This window comes from Microcaecilia unicolor, chromosome 1 (assembly GCF_901765095.1).
Source record: "Microcaecilia unicolor chromosome 1, aMicUni1.1, whole genome shotgun sequence".
Taxonomy (NCBI): Eukaryota; Metazoa; Chordata; class Amphibia; order Gymnophiona; family Siphonopidae; genus Microcaecilia; species Microcaecilia unicolor.
The window spans coordinates 668,894,630-668,910,002 of NC_044031.1; the positions used below are offsets into that span (position 1 = coordinate 668,894,630).

Sequence of the window (15,373 nt, forward strand, 5' to 3'; positions counted from 1 at the left end):
CTGCAGCTCCTTGTGACTCTGGACAAGTTACTTAACCCTCCATTGCCCCCATACAAAATAAGTATCTGAATATATGTAAACCGCTTTGAATGTAGTTGCAAAAACCACAGAAAGGTGGTATATCAAGTCCCATTTCCCTTTCCCTATATGAGATTCTAGATGGAATGTTGCTACTATTGGAGATTCTGTTGCTACTATTTGAGATTCTACATGGAATGTTGCTATTCCACTAGCAACATTCCATGTAGAAGCCTGCCCTTGCAGATCAGCAACGCGGCTGCGCAGGCTTCTGTTTCTGTGAGTCTGACGTCCTGCACGTGAACTTTTTTCTGAGTCCAGTAGAAGTTTGTTTGGCGTCATCCATCTTGTCACCTTCGCTGTGTTCTTTTCTTTGTACGTGCAGGATGTCAGACTCACAGAAAGAGAAGCCTGCGCTGCCGCATTGCTGATCTGCAAGGGCAGGCTTCTACATGAAATGTTGCTAGTGGAGGAGTAGCCTAGTGGAGGAGTAACCTAGTGGTTAGTGCAGTGGAATTTGATCCTGGGGAACTGAGTTCAATTCCCACTGCAGCTCCTTGTGACTCTGGGCAAGTCACTTAACCCTCCATTAACCCTCCATTGCCCCTGGTACAAAATAAGTACCTGAATATTCATAAACTGCTTTGAATGTAGTTGCAAAAAACCTCAGAAAGGTGGTATATCAAGTCCCATTTCCCTTTCCCCTTTATCATTAAACAAGGGAGACCTATTCACATTAAAGACACACAGGCATCATCAGTGCCCCTCTAAATAGGAAACACCCATTCTTACTAAGGCACATGGGTATCAATACCAACATTATTCTTTCCCCACCCCCTTGAGTAGCGTGTACACACACACAGTCACCACCTAAGCTGAAACACTAGACAAAGTATGTTGCAAATGCTGTTGTGCCATCTATACAGCTTTCACATTCTTGCACATGGCAAATTGATGGGCAATACCTGGTTTTTATGCAAATTCTGAGAGGTCCTTTGTCCCTGACAGGCATCTCACTGGCTTATCCTTCCCTCTCAGCAGAAGCTCTTACCTGTAAACTTGTAAGCCAGGCACCATGAATGTTGCCAGAGAAACACTGAGAGGGTTTAGGCTCAATGAAACAAAATCTCTTGTTATTAGACAAGCTGATTAAGCCCTTCACAATGTCACATACGTCAGCTCCTGGAGGTGTTTTTCCCTGTCTCCCATCTAGAGGGAGCTCCATATCCCTCTCACATGCCATCCCCACCCTCAAACCCAACTGGCACATACCTTACATGCACACATACTCAGGCATGTAATACAATCTCTGATCTGAAGTTGAATTTCAATGTGTGTTTTAATAAGTGATCAAGGAGCCTTACCATTGCATTCCTGTGGTCACTGTTTTGGCACAGGTACTATCAAATTTCAAATATATCAGATAACATTGCAAATAAGTTATATAATCACTGGCAACTGGTGAATATATAACTTAACTATTTACAACATGTACACACATAGTACTGGGCCATATATCTGATAGTAAAGGGTCACTCAATCTGTATAAAAAGGGGCCGGCTTTGGGGAGCGGTGAGGTTAGAATACAAAATTATCAGGATTGAGGCAATATTCAGCCACTATTTGAATAGTTTCTGACTTGCTAAACAGGAACCTAAACTAAATATATATGCTGGAGTGGTCAGCACACAATATGTATTTTCAGTACTGCTACCTGTATGGATAGTTACACTTGAATATATGTATTTACAGTATATAACTGCTTGTGCTGGCACTTAGCCGACTAAATAGTTCCTTTACACATCTTTAAATAAAGTGTTACATGCATTTATTAAGAACTCTGTTTTCACACTGTTAATGGGTTGAAAGCATGCATGCAGTGTTTGGGAGCCCATGATGTAATATGTTTTCAAAACGTTGTTTTACACCTTCTGCCAGAAACATTGCACTGAGTTGCCTGTAGTCCATCTCCTGAGTCAGGGAGCAACTGAGGTATTTTGGTTTTGTGAGTCTTCTCCATACTGTAATGAATGAGGCAGAATGGTTCTGCAAATTAACTCCTCGAGAATCTAGCTGGCATTGTTTTTACTGTATCTTTTTCCTTGCTGCACCGCTAAATCTTCTGATAGAGCAAACACACATATACATTCCTTCCCTCCTCCACACCGTCAGCTTCCTCCTCACATGGTACACTCACCACCTATGCTGAAACACCAGACAAGGAGCATGTAACAAATGCCAAATGCAGTCCCCTCCCCTCCCCCCCCCCCCCCCCCCCCCCCCCAATCCTCTGATTATGGCACACTCCTTCCCTCCTCCATAGTTTCTCACACATACTCCTTCTCACGGATATTCTCCCCAAGGAGAATTGCTGATAGCCGCATACAGGGGTAGTACTTTTAGGTTCTGCATAGCCATTCACCCTCTGGAAATCTGCGGCAATTTTCCGAGTTAGGGTTTTTTTTATTCAGGGCAGGTTGAGCTTTCGCTGAACCTGAAAGTGTCTGTCCCTGCACTGCCAGTTCCACTCCCAGCCAGCAGGAACCACTCGAGATGCACAGTAATGACCCCTTCCCCAGCACTAAGAGGCAGTGCCACTATAGCCCAAAGCCCATAGAAGGAGGCAGGACTCGGGAGGTGCAGGATCCGCAAAACATGAAAGAACTCCGGTAACGGGGACATGAGTACGAAGAGAACGCCCGGTACCATAATATGTGTGCGTTTGGGGAATGAATAAGTGTATAGCTTCAGAGCGCACCATGACTATATCCTTGTACCTCCTCCAGGTCTGCCTTAGCTACTGGCTCCGCCACTCAGGGGCATAGCCAGACACCCAATTTTGGCCTGGGCCCAAGATGGGTGGGCAGAAGAACTCCGTCCTGTCCCACAAGTGATTTGGTCTCTCCCTCTCTCGCCTGCATGCCATATGGTCTCTCAAACATCCTCCTCCCCCCATACCTTTTAAACAGCAGATTTTCACTGGCAGCAAGCAGCAACTAATACACACTTATGTTGGCTTCATAGCCTTCCCTCTGATGCAACTTCCTGTTTCTGGATAGGCAGAAATACATTAGAGGAAAGGCTAGTATGCAGGAAGGACAGTTGTTGGGAATTTTCAGCTGTTGGGGATTAGGGATCCCTGCCAGACACTTCATAGGTGTGCTGCTACTGGGTGGGCCTGAACCCAAAGTGGGTGGGCCTGGGCCCACCCGGGCCCACCCATGGCTACGCCACTGCCGCCTCCGCCCCACATCTGGCCATGCGCAGAAGAACAGAACACTTCAGCTACCTTGTAATAGTAATGATGACATCAACATGCTGCTCGAATTGAAATACCATAGTGGTGAAACGTAGACTCAAAGTGCAAGTACCTTGCTGTGATCGTATAGTGGTTAGTACTCTGTGTTGTGGCTGCAGCAACTGAGTCGGCTCGAATCCGAGTCACGGCATTGTGAAAAACAATGACAGGCAATTGGGCAAATACATTTTTTAAAAATACATTTAAGAATTAACCTACTGTGTAGGTATTTGAAAAATGTGTTTGATAGCTCAGGTACCCCACACTTCCTCTTTTACAAAACGGCTTTGTAGAAGGGGGGCAGGGGTTTAGAGTGTACATATTTTCTCATACATCAGGGAATTTTCTAAAAGACGGGGAAAACACCTCCTAATGTTTAAACTTGTTCTTGATAATCCTTCCACTTTAGTATACTTTAAAATTTTATTTTATTTACAAATTTTAATTGTATGCACAAGAAAAATACATCTTATTCCTAAAAGAACAAAACATATAATTACCATAAAAATAGAAAAAAAAGAAATCATCCACAGATAAGGTTATGAAATTCCAATTAAACATTTCAAGAAACAGACTTCAAAGAAACAAGCAAAACTGAAGAAAAAGTAATGGAGCGGCAAACACTTATCTAGGTACCAAAAACTGATATTTATTGCAGATGTTGGATGCTAATTGTGAGGGTTTATAGAAAATGTGCCACACAATATTTCATCACCCATTTACACAGAAAGTGTTAAGGCAGAACTGTGCTCCCAACTGAAATATTTTGAATCTCATTGCACAAAATGATTTCTTTCTTCTCTCCCATATATTGAAGACATTAGGAAAGACTCTTTTAGAATTAGGAAACAACTCATCCTTCTTCCATAAAAGTAACCTAAACATCCAATATCAGCTGAGATTGCGTGCAAAATCAACTATTGTTTATTTATTTGCTGAGACTAGATTGCATGTCCAGTCACCAATTAGAATTTTGCACGCACAACTTACTAAGCGCAGACAAAAAGGGGTGCGGTTATGGGTAGGGAAATGGGTGTTTCATGGGCGTTCTGAAATTTACATGTGTAATTATAGAATATAGTCTTCTGCGCCTAAATCTACGTGCTGGGATTTACATCATGTTTTCGTTGGTGTAAATGGAGGTGCATAGCTTTAGGCACTATGATATCAACTAAGCGTATTCTATATACTGAGCCTAAATCTAGGCACCACTTATAGTATACGCTTAGCGAAAATGTTTTCCACATGGATTTCGTAGGCACCATATATAGAATCCCCTCTTCTAGAGATCCACAGCAAACTCCAGGCAGATTCTATAACAACGTGTGTAACTTATTTGGCTAACAAGCTAATTAGTGTCGATAATAGCACTTAACAAGCAATAATGAGCACTAATTGGCAATAATTCAAATTTATGACACTCACTAAGCATATGTCTGTAACGCACTGCTCCTAACTTCTAACACGTGCAGACAAAAAGGTCATGGTTATGGGCGGGGAAATGGGCATTTCTTGGGAGTTCTGAAATTTACACATGTAGATATGGCCCTTTGCGCCTAAATCTACATGCCAGGATTTATACCACGTTTTCATTGCTGTAAATGGTCACACATAGCTTTAGGCATTATGAGGTATCAACTAAACATATTCTATATACCGCACCTAAATCTAGGTACCACTTATAGAATACACTTAGGTGAAATTGTTTTCCATGTGGATTTTATAGGTGCCATATACTGAATCCCCTCTATTATGACCAGTGCTTTCATAGTGGAAACACAGCAGATGGAACAAGAGCCAGGGACTGTAAAGATTCAAAGCATCAACATGGGAAATTTAAGTGGGCATTATTTCATATTGTTTTTAACCCTAAAGGACAGTCATGATCCAGCCTTGAGCCAATGACCTTTGAGTAGGAGAGCACCTGTCTTCCAGAAGGACCTATTCTGTCTCTTGGGACACTGGAACTAGCCAGCCCACTCCTAGCTCTGTCTTGTACTTCTAGTAACCTTAGTTCCTTTTTTTTTTAATTGGTCCAGCAGGAACCAGACCAGGTCAGGCTTCAGTATTTCTGCCCTGCCTCTGGGCTTAAATAGTAACATAGTAGATGATGGTAGATAGAGATCTGTATGGTCCATCCAGTCTGCCCAACAGGATAAGCTCATACATAAGACCTTGATTTGTCCTTGCCATTTTAAGAGCACAGACTGTAGAAGTCTGGCCGGCACTGTCCTTGGTCTAAACTTCTGAGGTTGTTATCAAAGCACGACAATATATCAAAATGCAGCAAATACGGATGTAAATATAAGGTAATCTAATACTTAAACAATGTAGACATGAGCAAATAATATTCAAAACCCTGAGCAAAATCTTTTTTTGTTTATGGAGAAAAGCCCTCAGAAACTAAAGGACTGTAACCTTTAGTGAGACACGGTTAATTGTTGAAAACCAGTGTTTAATTTCTATCAATGGGCTGAAAACTCCGTTTTTTTTTTTCGTTTTATATAAATACACTTTCATAAAGTTCAACTATATAGACTTGTGTGAACCATATTAACTCTTCCAATAAACAGAAAAAAAGCCAACACTTAACTTTCAAGCGTTCTACGGTGCCACCGTTTCACCCCACCCCTTTTCATCCCCGTTTAGAATAGCAATCACACTACTTTGCCTGTAGAAGCTTAAGTAGAACTGCACAGTTACTCAGGGCCAGATGCATTAAACCTAACGAGCCAATAACGAACCATTAATGAGCCATTAACGAACAAGTAGTAAACCCTGGCATGCACTAAAAGCCATTTTACGACAAAAACGGAATGCAGATGAGCAAATTGTGTAGAAACCCTATTGTAATGAGATGCACTAAGCTTTTCTGATTGCCTTAACACTGGAAACTGTAACAAGAGGTCTGTACCTCTCGTTGGGGCTGTGCGGGATCGAAAACTGATGAAAAAACGCTATAAAAATCATTCCGCACCCTGCCACAAAAATAAAAAAAAGTGCAGTTGAGGCCGGCCATCGGAAAAAGGCGTCCGTTTTCGCCATCTTTCCCCTCCCCCCCCCCCCCCCCCCCGCCGCAATATTAAAAAAAGTGCAGTTGAGGCCGGCTACCGAGAAAAGGCGTCTGTTTTCGCCATCATTCATCTCCGCAATAATAACGTCTTTTTTGGCCGTACTTCACTCAACTGAGAAACCTGGAAGTCTCTGAGCCAATCACAGTGCGTTTAGCTCGGCTAAATGCACTGTGATTGGCTCAGAGACTTCCTGGTCTCTCAGCTGTGAAGCTCTGCCAAAAAAGACGTTTTTATTATTAAAAAGGGGGAATGACGGCCAGAATGGCTGGCCATCCAAAAAAAACGTCCATTTTGGCCGTCATTCCCCCCTTGCAATAATAAAAATGTTTTTTTTTTTTGTAGTGTTTCACAGCTGGGAGACCAGGAAGTCTCTGAGCCAATCACAGCGCGTTTAGCCGAGCTAAACGCGTTGTGATTGACTCAGAGACTTCCTGGTATCTGAGCTGAGTGAAGCACTGCCAGAAAAGACATTTTTATTATTGCAAGGGGCCAAAATGGACGTGGTTTTTTTTTAATGGCCGGCCATTCCCCCCTTTTTTAATAATAAAAACGTCTTTTTTGGCAGTGCTTCACAGCTGAGAGACCAGGAAGTCTCTGAGCCAATCACAGCGCGGTTAACCAAGCTAAACGCGCTGTGATCAGCTCAGAGACTTCCTGGTCTCTCAGCTGAGTGAAGCACGGCCAAAAAAGACGTTCTTTATTAAACGGACGCCTTTTCTCTATGGCCGGCCTCAACTGCACTTTTGTTTTTATTATTGCAGCGGGAGTGCGGTGAGCGGCGCGGGATCTTTGGGAGGCAAAGGCGTATTTGGCATGCACAGAGCAGCCAGCATAACGCTTTGCTGCTCTGCGCATGCTCGACCGGCCGATTGGCCGACTGTTTTACGATGGAATAGAGAATGCAAGTGAGCTACAACGAGTAGCTCATTTGCATTCCCTTTCCTTGATGCATACCGATTCACTATGGAATTTGGTACGGAACGGCTCTAATGACGACTTTAGTGCATCTTGGCCTCAGTTCCAAGAGGGAGATTTAAGGCTAGTTCTGGCTTTCTGACAAGTCTATCATACTACTATTACAACTTCATCATTTCTAAAGTGCTACTACATTGCTGTACACTGAACATGTAAGAGACAGTCCCTGCTCGACAGAGCTTACTTACAATCTAATGAAAACAAACAGGACAATAAGGAATTAGAGAATTACTTATTGTGGGAATGACAAAAAAAAAACCTCCATGGGTACTGAACAAGTGAATAGGAGTAAGGCGCTAAAAACAGACTCAAAAGATGGGCTTTTAGCACAGATTTGAATACAGCTTGATGTGTTTGACTCAGGAAGTCTATTCCAGTGGTATGGTACAGCAAGATAAAAGGAATGGAGTCTGGCGTTTGTAGTGGAGGAGACGGGTACAGATAAGAGAGATTTATCCAATGAGGAGTTCCCAGGAGGTGTGTAGGGAAAGGTAAGAGTGGAGAAGTACTGAGGAGCTGTTAATATGTACGTTAATATGATGAGTTTGAACTGTAGGCGGAAATGGATAGGAACTAATGAAGTGACTTGAGGAGAGGTCTAATGGGAGATCTGTGAGAAGCAAATTGGAATAGTCTAAGCATGAGGTGATAAGTGTGTGGATAAGTTTTGGTAGTGTGCTCAGAAATAAGAGATGAATTTTGGTGATATTATAGAGAAAGAAATGACAGGTTTTAGCAGGCTGTTGGATATGTGCAGAGAAAGAGATGTAGTATTTATTTATTATTTATTTATTGCATTTGTATCCCACATTATCCCACCTCCTTGCAGGCTCAATGTGGCTTACAATAAATCGTTCTTGGTGGTGATAGATTAGAACGTAATCACTTATTGTTACATAGAGATGTTGAATAACGTATTAGAGTTTAAAGCAAGCAGATATTATAAAAATAGATCTGAGTAAAAATGTGGGAGATGTATACATTTATAATTGTTATTCTATATGGTATGCCTTTTTAAAAAGATGGGTCTTCAGTGATATTCCCTGCATTTCAATGGGTAGAATCAGGGACTATAAATAATATGTTGTTTTGAGGTATAAATTCAGAACCAGGATTGGCCAAAACTTCTCCCTCCTAATACTGGGTAATTTGGCAGCTCCACATTCGAGAGCTCATTATGAACTGTTTTGAGTGGTTCCTGGTACACCCACAGGAGGTTATTACACAAGAGGCCCACTATGACCCAATTCTATCACACAAACACGCACTCATACAACAATTTCTCTTACAGCAGTTTTTAGGAATTACGTGCGTGTAGGGTCATAGTGTGGTTACACTGCTATAATAAGAAGAAACCAGCATGAATCAGTAGATATCTAACAGCAACAAGTTGAAGAACGGTTGCATGTTTCTCTTTATGGATTATGAAGAAGTTCTCAGGAGTTTGGATGCACAAGTACAATTGTTTGGATAAGAATAGCTATATGAGCTTTGAGTTAATAGAGGACTGTATGTAGTTCGAGCTCAACTGACAGACTTCTGAAACGAGGTAACATCATATTCAACCATTGGAAGAGACTTGGGGAAACATAGACTGATTTCTTTACTAAGGATTAAGCAATTCCTAAAAACTGCTGTAAGAGAAACTATTGTATGAGTGAATGTTTGTGTGATAGAATTGTGTTTGTATGTGTTTAAGGTTTTAAATATATGAGCAGCAATTTGAGTGAGATTTTTGTAAAATTATAAGGTAACAAAGTATTTAATAAAGTTTGATGATGTATAGCACAATAGTTGTTGAAGAATTTGTATAAAGAATATACATGAGATAAATTTGTGTGCACGCCACCTCATATTCACTGGGATATCCTAATAATCTGACCTGTTTGCACCCCTTGAGGACCATCAATGAATAACTTTGTATATCCATACGCTTGATTCTTGACACTGTTGCATCCCCTTTAAGTCTTATCCTAGGTCTTGTTCCCTTTATCCTGAATTATTATTTCTTATTTACACATGTTTTGAATATTAGTTCTGCTTCTTTCATTAGAGGCAGGCCCCTTGTTTTTACAAATCTCATTATTTGTTCAGTACCCATGCCTGTTTTATCATTCCCACCATAAGTTATTTCCCTTATCACTTATTTATCCTGTTTGTCTGTCCCCTGATTAGATTGTAAGCTCTGTCAAGCAGGGACTGCCTCTTACATATTCAAGTGTACAGTGCTGTGTACGTTTAGTAGCACTATAGAAATGATAAGTAGTAGCAGTAGTAGTAGTAGTAGTATTTTTCGTGTCTTCTCTTCAGTTATTCATATCTTTAAGCACTGACTTCAATATTCATTAGAAAATGCAGTTTAAGGTGCAGTGAAAGTCTAGTGTTCAGTCTGACAATTTCCCACTTTGTGTTAATTGCTGTGTACTGCTAATTTACATATTCAGAGTGCACAGTTTCAGCACTTTAATCAAAAGCCATAGCAGCCTTAGTTGTTCAGTGTGCATTTTTTGCATACAGTTTATCTGAGCAGGGACTGGGGGGGGGTCTCCTTCAGACATGGTTTTCACTGCTTTCTGTCCATGTAGCAGACCGGTGTGTTGGCTCATTCATAGAGTTGACTAGGTCCAGTAGTATCTCAAGTACAGTGCAAAGCAGAAACTTGATAAAGCTATCTGACCCTTCCCTCCCCTTCCCACCCTCACTCTTCACTCCCACTGGAGATCCAGGCTGCATCTGCTTTTCCATGCACACAGGAGTGGAAGGAGTCAGGGCTGGGATTAGCAGGAAGTGCTGTTGTAGACATCACAGCATCTTTGGAGAACCACAGCACTCTGTGCAAGTCCTTCCCAGCCTCCAGTAAATCCTAGGGTCCCGTTGTGTCGAACAGTGCTGAAAAGAAAGGGAACACACGATAAAACCAAGGGTCTGATCCAAAAGATCTATTTTCTTCAGCACCTATTATAAGCTGGTGGACAGAGCTGCTCTGGATACACTACAGCACTTCCCTCCCATCCTGATTTGGGTTATTTTTATTGCTTACTACAGATTTACAAATAATCCACAATACAGGCCAGTTTATTCTGTGAAGGTTTTGCCAGAGGTACAGGGAAGGAGAGTGATTCATCTGATATCTCACAGAGAGTCAGAGAGAGGAGCCTTGAGCTCCTGTCTCTGACATTTCTTTTCCTCCACCACCTCCCACCTAATAACTGTCAAGTGTTCTTACATGTGAAGGGCGTGGTGGAAAGGATGTGTAATGGCAAAAGAAGATGGTACAGAAGCACCAGGATAAGAACATAAGAATTGCCATGCTGGGTCAGACCACAGGTCTATCTAGCCAGCATCCCGTTTCTAACAGTAGTCAATCCAGGTCACAAGTACCTCTCAAAATCCCTATGCGAAGGGATGCAGGACATACAGAGATGCAATGCATGGCCTCATTTGCATAATTCAGTAGAGGCTGAAAAGAGGGGCCATCTGTGGAAAATAGACACTCAGTGGTAAGGCCTGCCCTGAGTCCAGGACTTAAGAGAACTGAATTGTGCATCAAAGAAGTCCAAAGTGAAGAATTCTTCTAGTTTAATCAGCTTCTACGAAGCCTTTACGAACTTCTCTCTTTTTTCAAACCTATGAGCTGCTGCATCTATGTTGTCATTCTTTATTGCTGGTGGCATATTTATTTAATTTAACTTATATTTTCAAATATGATGGTTTGTGCAGCATATGGATATAGACAGAGGAAGTATAATAACGGAATAACTTTTCATTGGTAGAGTAGTAATTTATTATAAATTGTAATCAGTGTACCATTTGGAGTGGCTGGTTATAGGGACACCCTAGCACTGTTGTATTTATGCAGAGATTTTTTTTTCTCCTGGTAAAGGCCCACTAAAACAGACATCATGTTATGAGTATCTGGTGCTCAACAATCAGAGTTTCTATCTATTTACTTATTTATGACATGTATATCCTACATTAAACATTAATTAGGTTGAAACCTGGGAGCATTTCAAATCTTTTTTTTTCCCTGTGCCTACATCAAAGAAAAAGATGGCATGTGGGAACTTGCTCCTTTTTTTGTGGATTGCAGTGGTATATTATACAAATGCATTTGCCTTTTTAATTACTACTTTTTCACAGCGAGGTATTGAATAATTAGCGAAGGGCTTCCTTCATGCAGAAGTTTTGTCCAGCATCAGTCTAAATATGCCAACATTGTCCAGTTCAGCATACTATTAGCCACCAAGTTCATACAAAGCTAATTATGTTCAGTAGAAAATAAATCTGTTGCCTCAGGCTGCTTGCTATGTGAATATGCCATCACTGTTTCATCACTGCTACCAAGTATTACATATTAAGGACATTTGCTTTAAACTTTGTTTTAATTCATTTATCCTGTCCTTACAGTGGTGGAAGGCTGGTGAAAGCAATCAGCTGCAGAAAAGGTCAGGGACAGTGGTGGCAATTGCCTACTGGGGAAGCCTGGAAAAGCAGCAATGATTGGCTGCAGGGGAAGTCCATAGAGTAACAATAATTGGCTGTTGGGGAAATGAAGAACCGGTGACTGGCTGCAGGGGAAGCCCAGGCCAATGGCTGTGTGCACTTTCTGGTAATTAGGGCTGTGCAGCCCCCAAATTTTAATTCTCTGTGTCATTTCTGGGAATTTTCATTGTTCAATGTGCTTGTTTGTTATGGAGGCAATACTATTAAGAGTACACATTGTTTCATGAAGTGCACACTCTTTCCATACTCTTCTGAAAGAGAGTGCACTTTTTTATGAAGCGAGCACACTATTTTGGAAAGTGTGCAATCTTTCCCAAAAGGGCATGCATGTGTGCACTATTCAGTCATGTACATGGACACCCAAATTCGGCATTCTTTGCAAGTCATGCACACTGTTTTGGAAAGCTCATACTATTAATGAAACCAAAAAAATTTAATTTTTTTCCTCTCATTCTGGGGAAAAATGACATGAATCAACATGGGAAATGTCATTTCAAATGAATGTACGTCCCTAGTGGTCACATGCTGCCAAATGTACAATATGACTGGCTCCTGAATGAGTGAGAAAGGGTGCTCAGCATGTGTATTTCTGCTATAGCAGTCCCAAACCAGCACAATCATTTCCTGTTGGTGGAGCCTGATATCAATTCCTTCCCCTTCTGAGTCATGGCTGCCATTGGTACATGACAGCACTGTGTTAACAGGGGAGAGAATAACAGGAAACATATCCCTCCCAGCCCCTTCCACAGCTCTTCACTTGAAGAGGGATCCTGTCTGATTCCCTCTGGGTCTCACATCTTTCTAGAATCAGCACTGAACACTGGACTCTCAGGATCAGAGTACAGAGTTGCACAGGGACAGAGATTTCACCCATTCCCACCCATCACCAATAGAATCTAATCCATACCCACCCATACCCACTGAGATCCATTTCATTCCATCCCCACAATTAATCTCCTCTATCCCCACCCCTACCAGCAGGAGTCAACACTATTATTTACTTGCTCGCAGCCCTCTGTTTCCTCCCAACCCCAACAGCCTCCAATGTTTTTTTGGATGGTATTCACTATTCAACCAATAAGTGTTCCAAGCCTCATTCTAGTGTTCCAGCTGCCTCTCTGGGCATTCCAAACCTCATTCTGGCACTCCAATTGCCTCTTTCAGTGCATTCCAAGCCTCATTCTGGATTTACTAGAGATTTGATTACACTCCTGCAGAAATCCCATGGCAACTTTTTCTATTCCTGCAGGAATCCCATAATAACTTCTCGAATACCTAAAGGAATTCCCATTCCTGTGCAGCAGGGTCTCACCCATTCTCATGAGGGCAGAGTTTGGGAATGTCACTGGAGTTAACAGTTGAACTTACTTTGCAAACAGCTCTGTGCAGCAGACATAAACGTTGTAGTCAGTGCCATTAAAGAGTGTTGAATTGAAGAAGGAGAGACACTGCACCTGACCCCGGGGAACGTATAGGATGCCTAAGAAGAAAAAGAGAACAGACAATAGGAGCAACATTCAATTACACCAAAGATTGTACTTGTGTTTCTTTGGTGGAAAACTGCCATTAGACAGTGTTACTCCCTTTCAGTCCTCAAGGGATGTGAACAATTGGGTTCTCAGGATATCCTTAAAAATATATCGGATAAATTTGCATACAATTAAGGCAGTCTTCATACAAACCTAACTGATGTTTAATTATTGTGGATATTCTGAAAACCCGATCCGTCTGTGGTCCTCAAGGACTATTGTTGAGTACCACTGCTATAAGACATCCTTTTACGTGCCTAGGGCTGGTTCCAATTGTAGTGAGCTGTGTGTATCATCTGCAAAAATGATTTTGCCTGCCAGAAACATTGTCTGAATATAGTTTGCAGCAGATACACATGAGAAGAAAAGACTAGAATTGATCTGTCTACTAGTACGATCAACGATGTTCCAATTAAAATATTTTAAAAATCTGTGATAAAGTATTTTTCCTATAGTGTGAAAATTTAATGATCTGTCTAGAAAAAAACCTAGCTGTAAGGAAATACTACAGGAACAAGAGGATTTGGTCCCTGAAAAAGCAGGAATGTAAATTAGGGATGATGCTACTGGCCTCTGCACCTCTCCACATTTGACTAGCCAGCAGTGGGACAAGGTGTCAAAAATGTCAAAGAAAAACACACTAAAATTATATATATGAAAAATACATGTACAATTTGGCCGATGTTCAGAAAAGATATACAGTACATTCCCTGGCAGTCAGTGAACATCTATATTATGTGTCTGTAAACTTTTTAATTTTATACAGATTGTATTTGGCTGAAAATATGGCAGAACGACCTGATACTATCCAAAAATGAAAGGCATAGATGGAAGGCCGAGTGAGGGCAGAACAAAAAATTATCCAGAAAGAGGTGACATTCAGCCACTATTCAGATAGCTTATATATATAGTACCAGTGCAGTGACAATGTGACATCTATATTCAGTGCCGATACTGAATAAATATATTAGGTTTGATATTCAAAGTGATTTAAGTGGGTAGGAGAGGCTCCTGTATGCTTAAACTGCATTCTGCAGGTTGCCCATCAATAATCAGCAGCACTTAACCGGGCAGTGCCACTAAATATCAGTACTAAGTGGCCATTTTTAAAGTGGGAAAGAGAGAAACATTGTGAGGATGGAATTGGGGAACAGCTGGATGCCAAGTGGGTGCAAATATTCAGTGACATTGCTCACATAACTAAGCAACTGAATAGGACCATATAATCTGCAGGTCCTATCTTTGGTTGCTTAGCTCTGCGGGTGCCAGCATTTAATATTGGCCGGCGCCCGCATAGCTTCCAAGTAGCGCCAAAGATGAGGATGCTCTCCCCCCCCCCCCCCAACATTGACCGACCCCACTCCTGAACCACTCCTTCACCCACCCACTTGTAGACCCTCACCTGGTGGTCCAATGGGGTTGCCTGAGCAGGAGCAATCCTCATTCCATCTGGTAAAATGGCTGTCCTCTACTGCTAGTACAATTTTATCAAATGGAATTGCTAGTGGCAGGAGTGAGTGGAGATTGCTCCTGCCTGGGTTACCCAACTGGACCACCAGGGATGTAATGTAAGCTCTGGGGAACCCTACAGATGGGTGGGTGAGGGGAATTGGGTGGGGGGGAGATATGATCTCACAGGGAGGGATTGATAAGTCTGATCTCAGGGGGGGGGGGGTGTTGAGAGGAGGGCGTCTGTTTAGGAGGCACGAAGGGGATTCAGAAGTGGCTGGTGAGGGGAAGAAATGGACAGATCCACTTATGTGGGTCCCAGATGATATTCACCTGAGGACCACTTAGATTTTGGGGGTTAGCAGCAGTCCAGTCAGGCCCAGATATTCAATGTTGCTGCTTGTACATGGCCTGGTATTGAATATCTGGGTCTAACTTAGCCAGCGACTGCCGGCTGAATATTGACCAGATTGATTTAAATGCTGGTTGCCAGCTTTTAAATTATTACAGTCACCATAATAGTGAAT

At 41.8% G+C, this 15,373-nt stretch overlaps 1 protein-coding gene across 1 annotated transcript in view; it reads right to left on the minus strand.

Moving 5' to 3' along the window:
- Positions 1 to 10,091: 10,091 nt before the first annotated feature.
- Positions 10,092 to 15,373, minus strand: part of SLC28A1 (solute carrier family 28 member 1) — a 117,752-nt gene continuing 112,470 nt past the window's right edge. The window contains exons 17-18 of the mRNA XM_030190357.1: positions 13,237 to 13,348; positions 10,092 to 10,254 (exon numbers count right to left, since the gene is read on the minus strand). Of these exons, the coding sequence (XP_030046217.1) occupies positions 10,143 to 10,254; positions 13,237 to 13,348 (224 nt within the window). The 3' untranslated portion in view covers positions 10,092 to 10,142. The remainder of the gene's footprint in view (positions 10,255 to 13,236; positions 13,349 to 15,373) is intronic.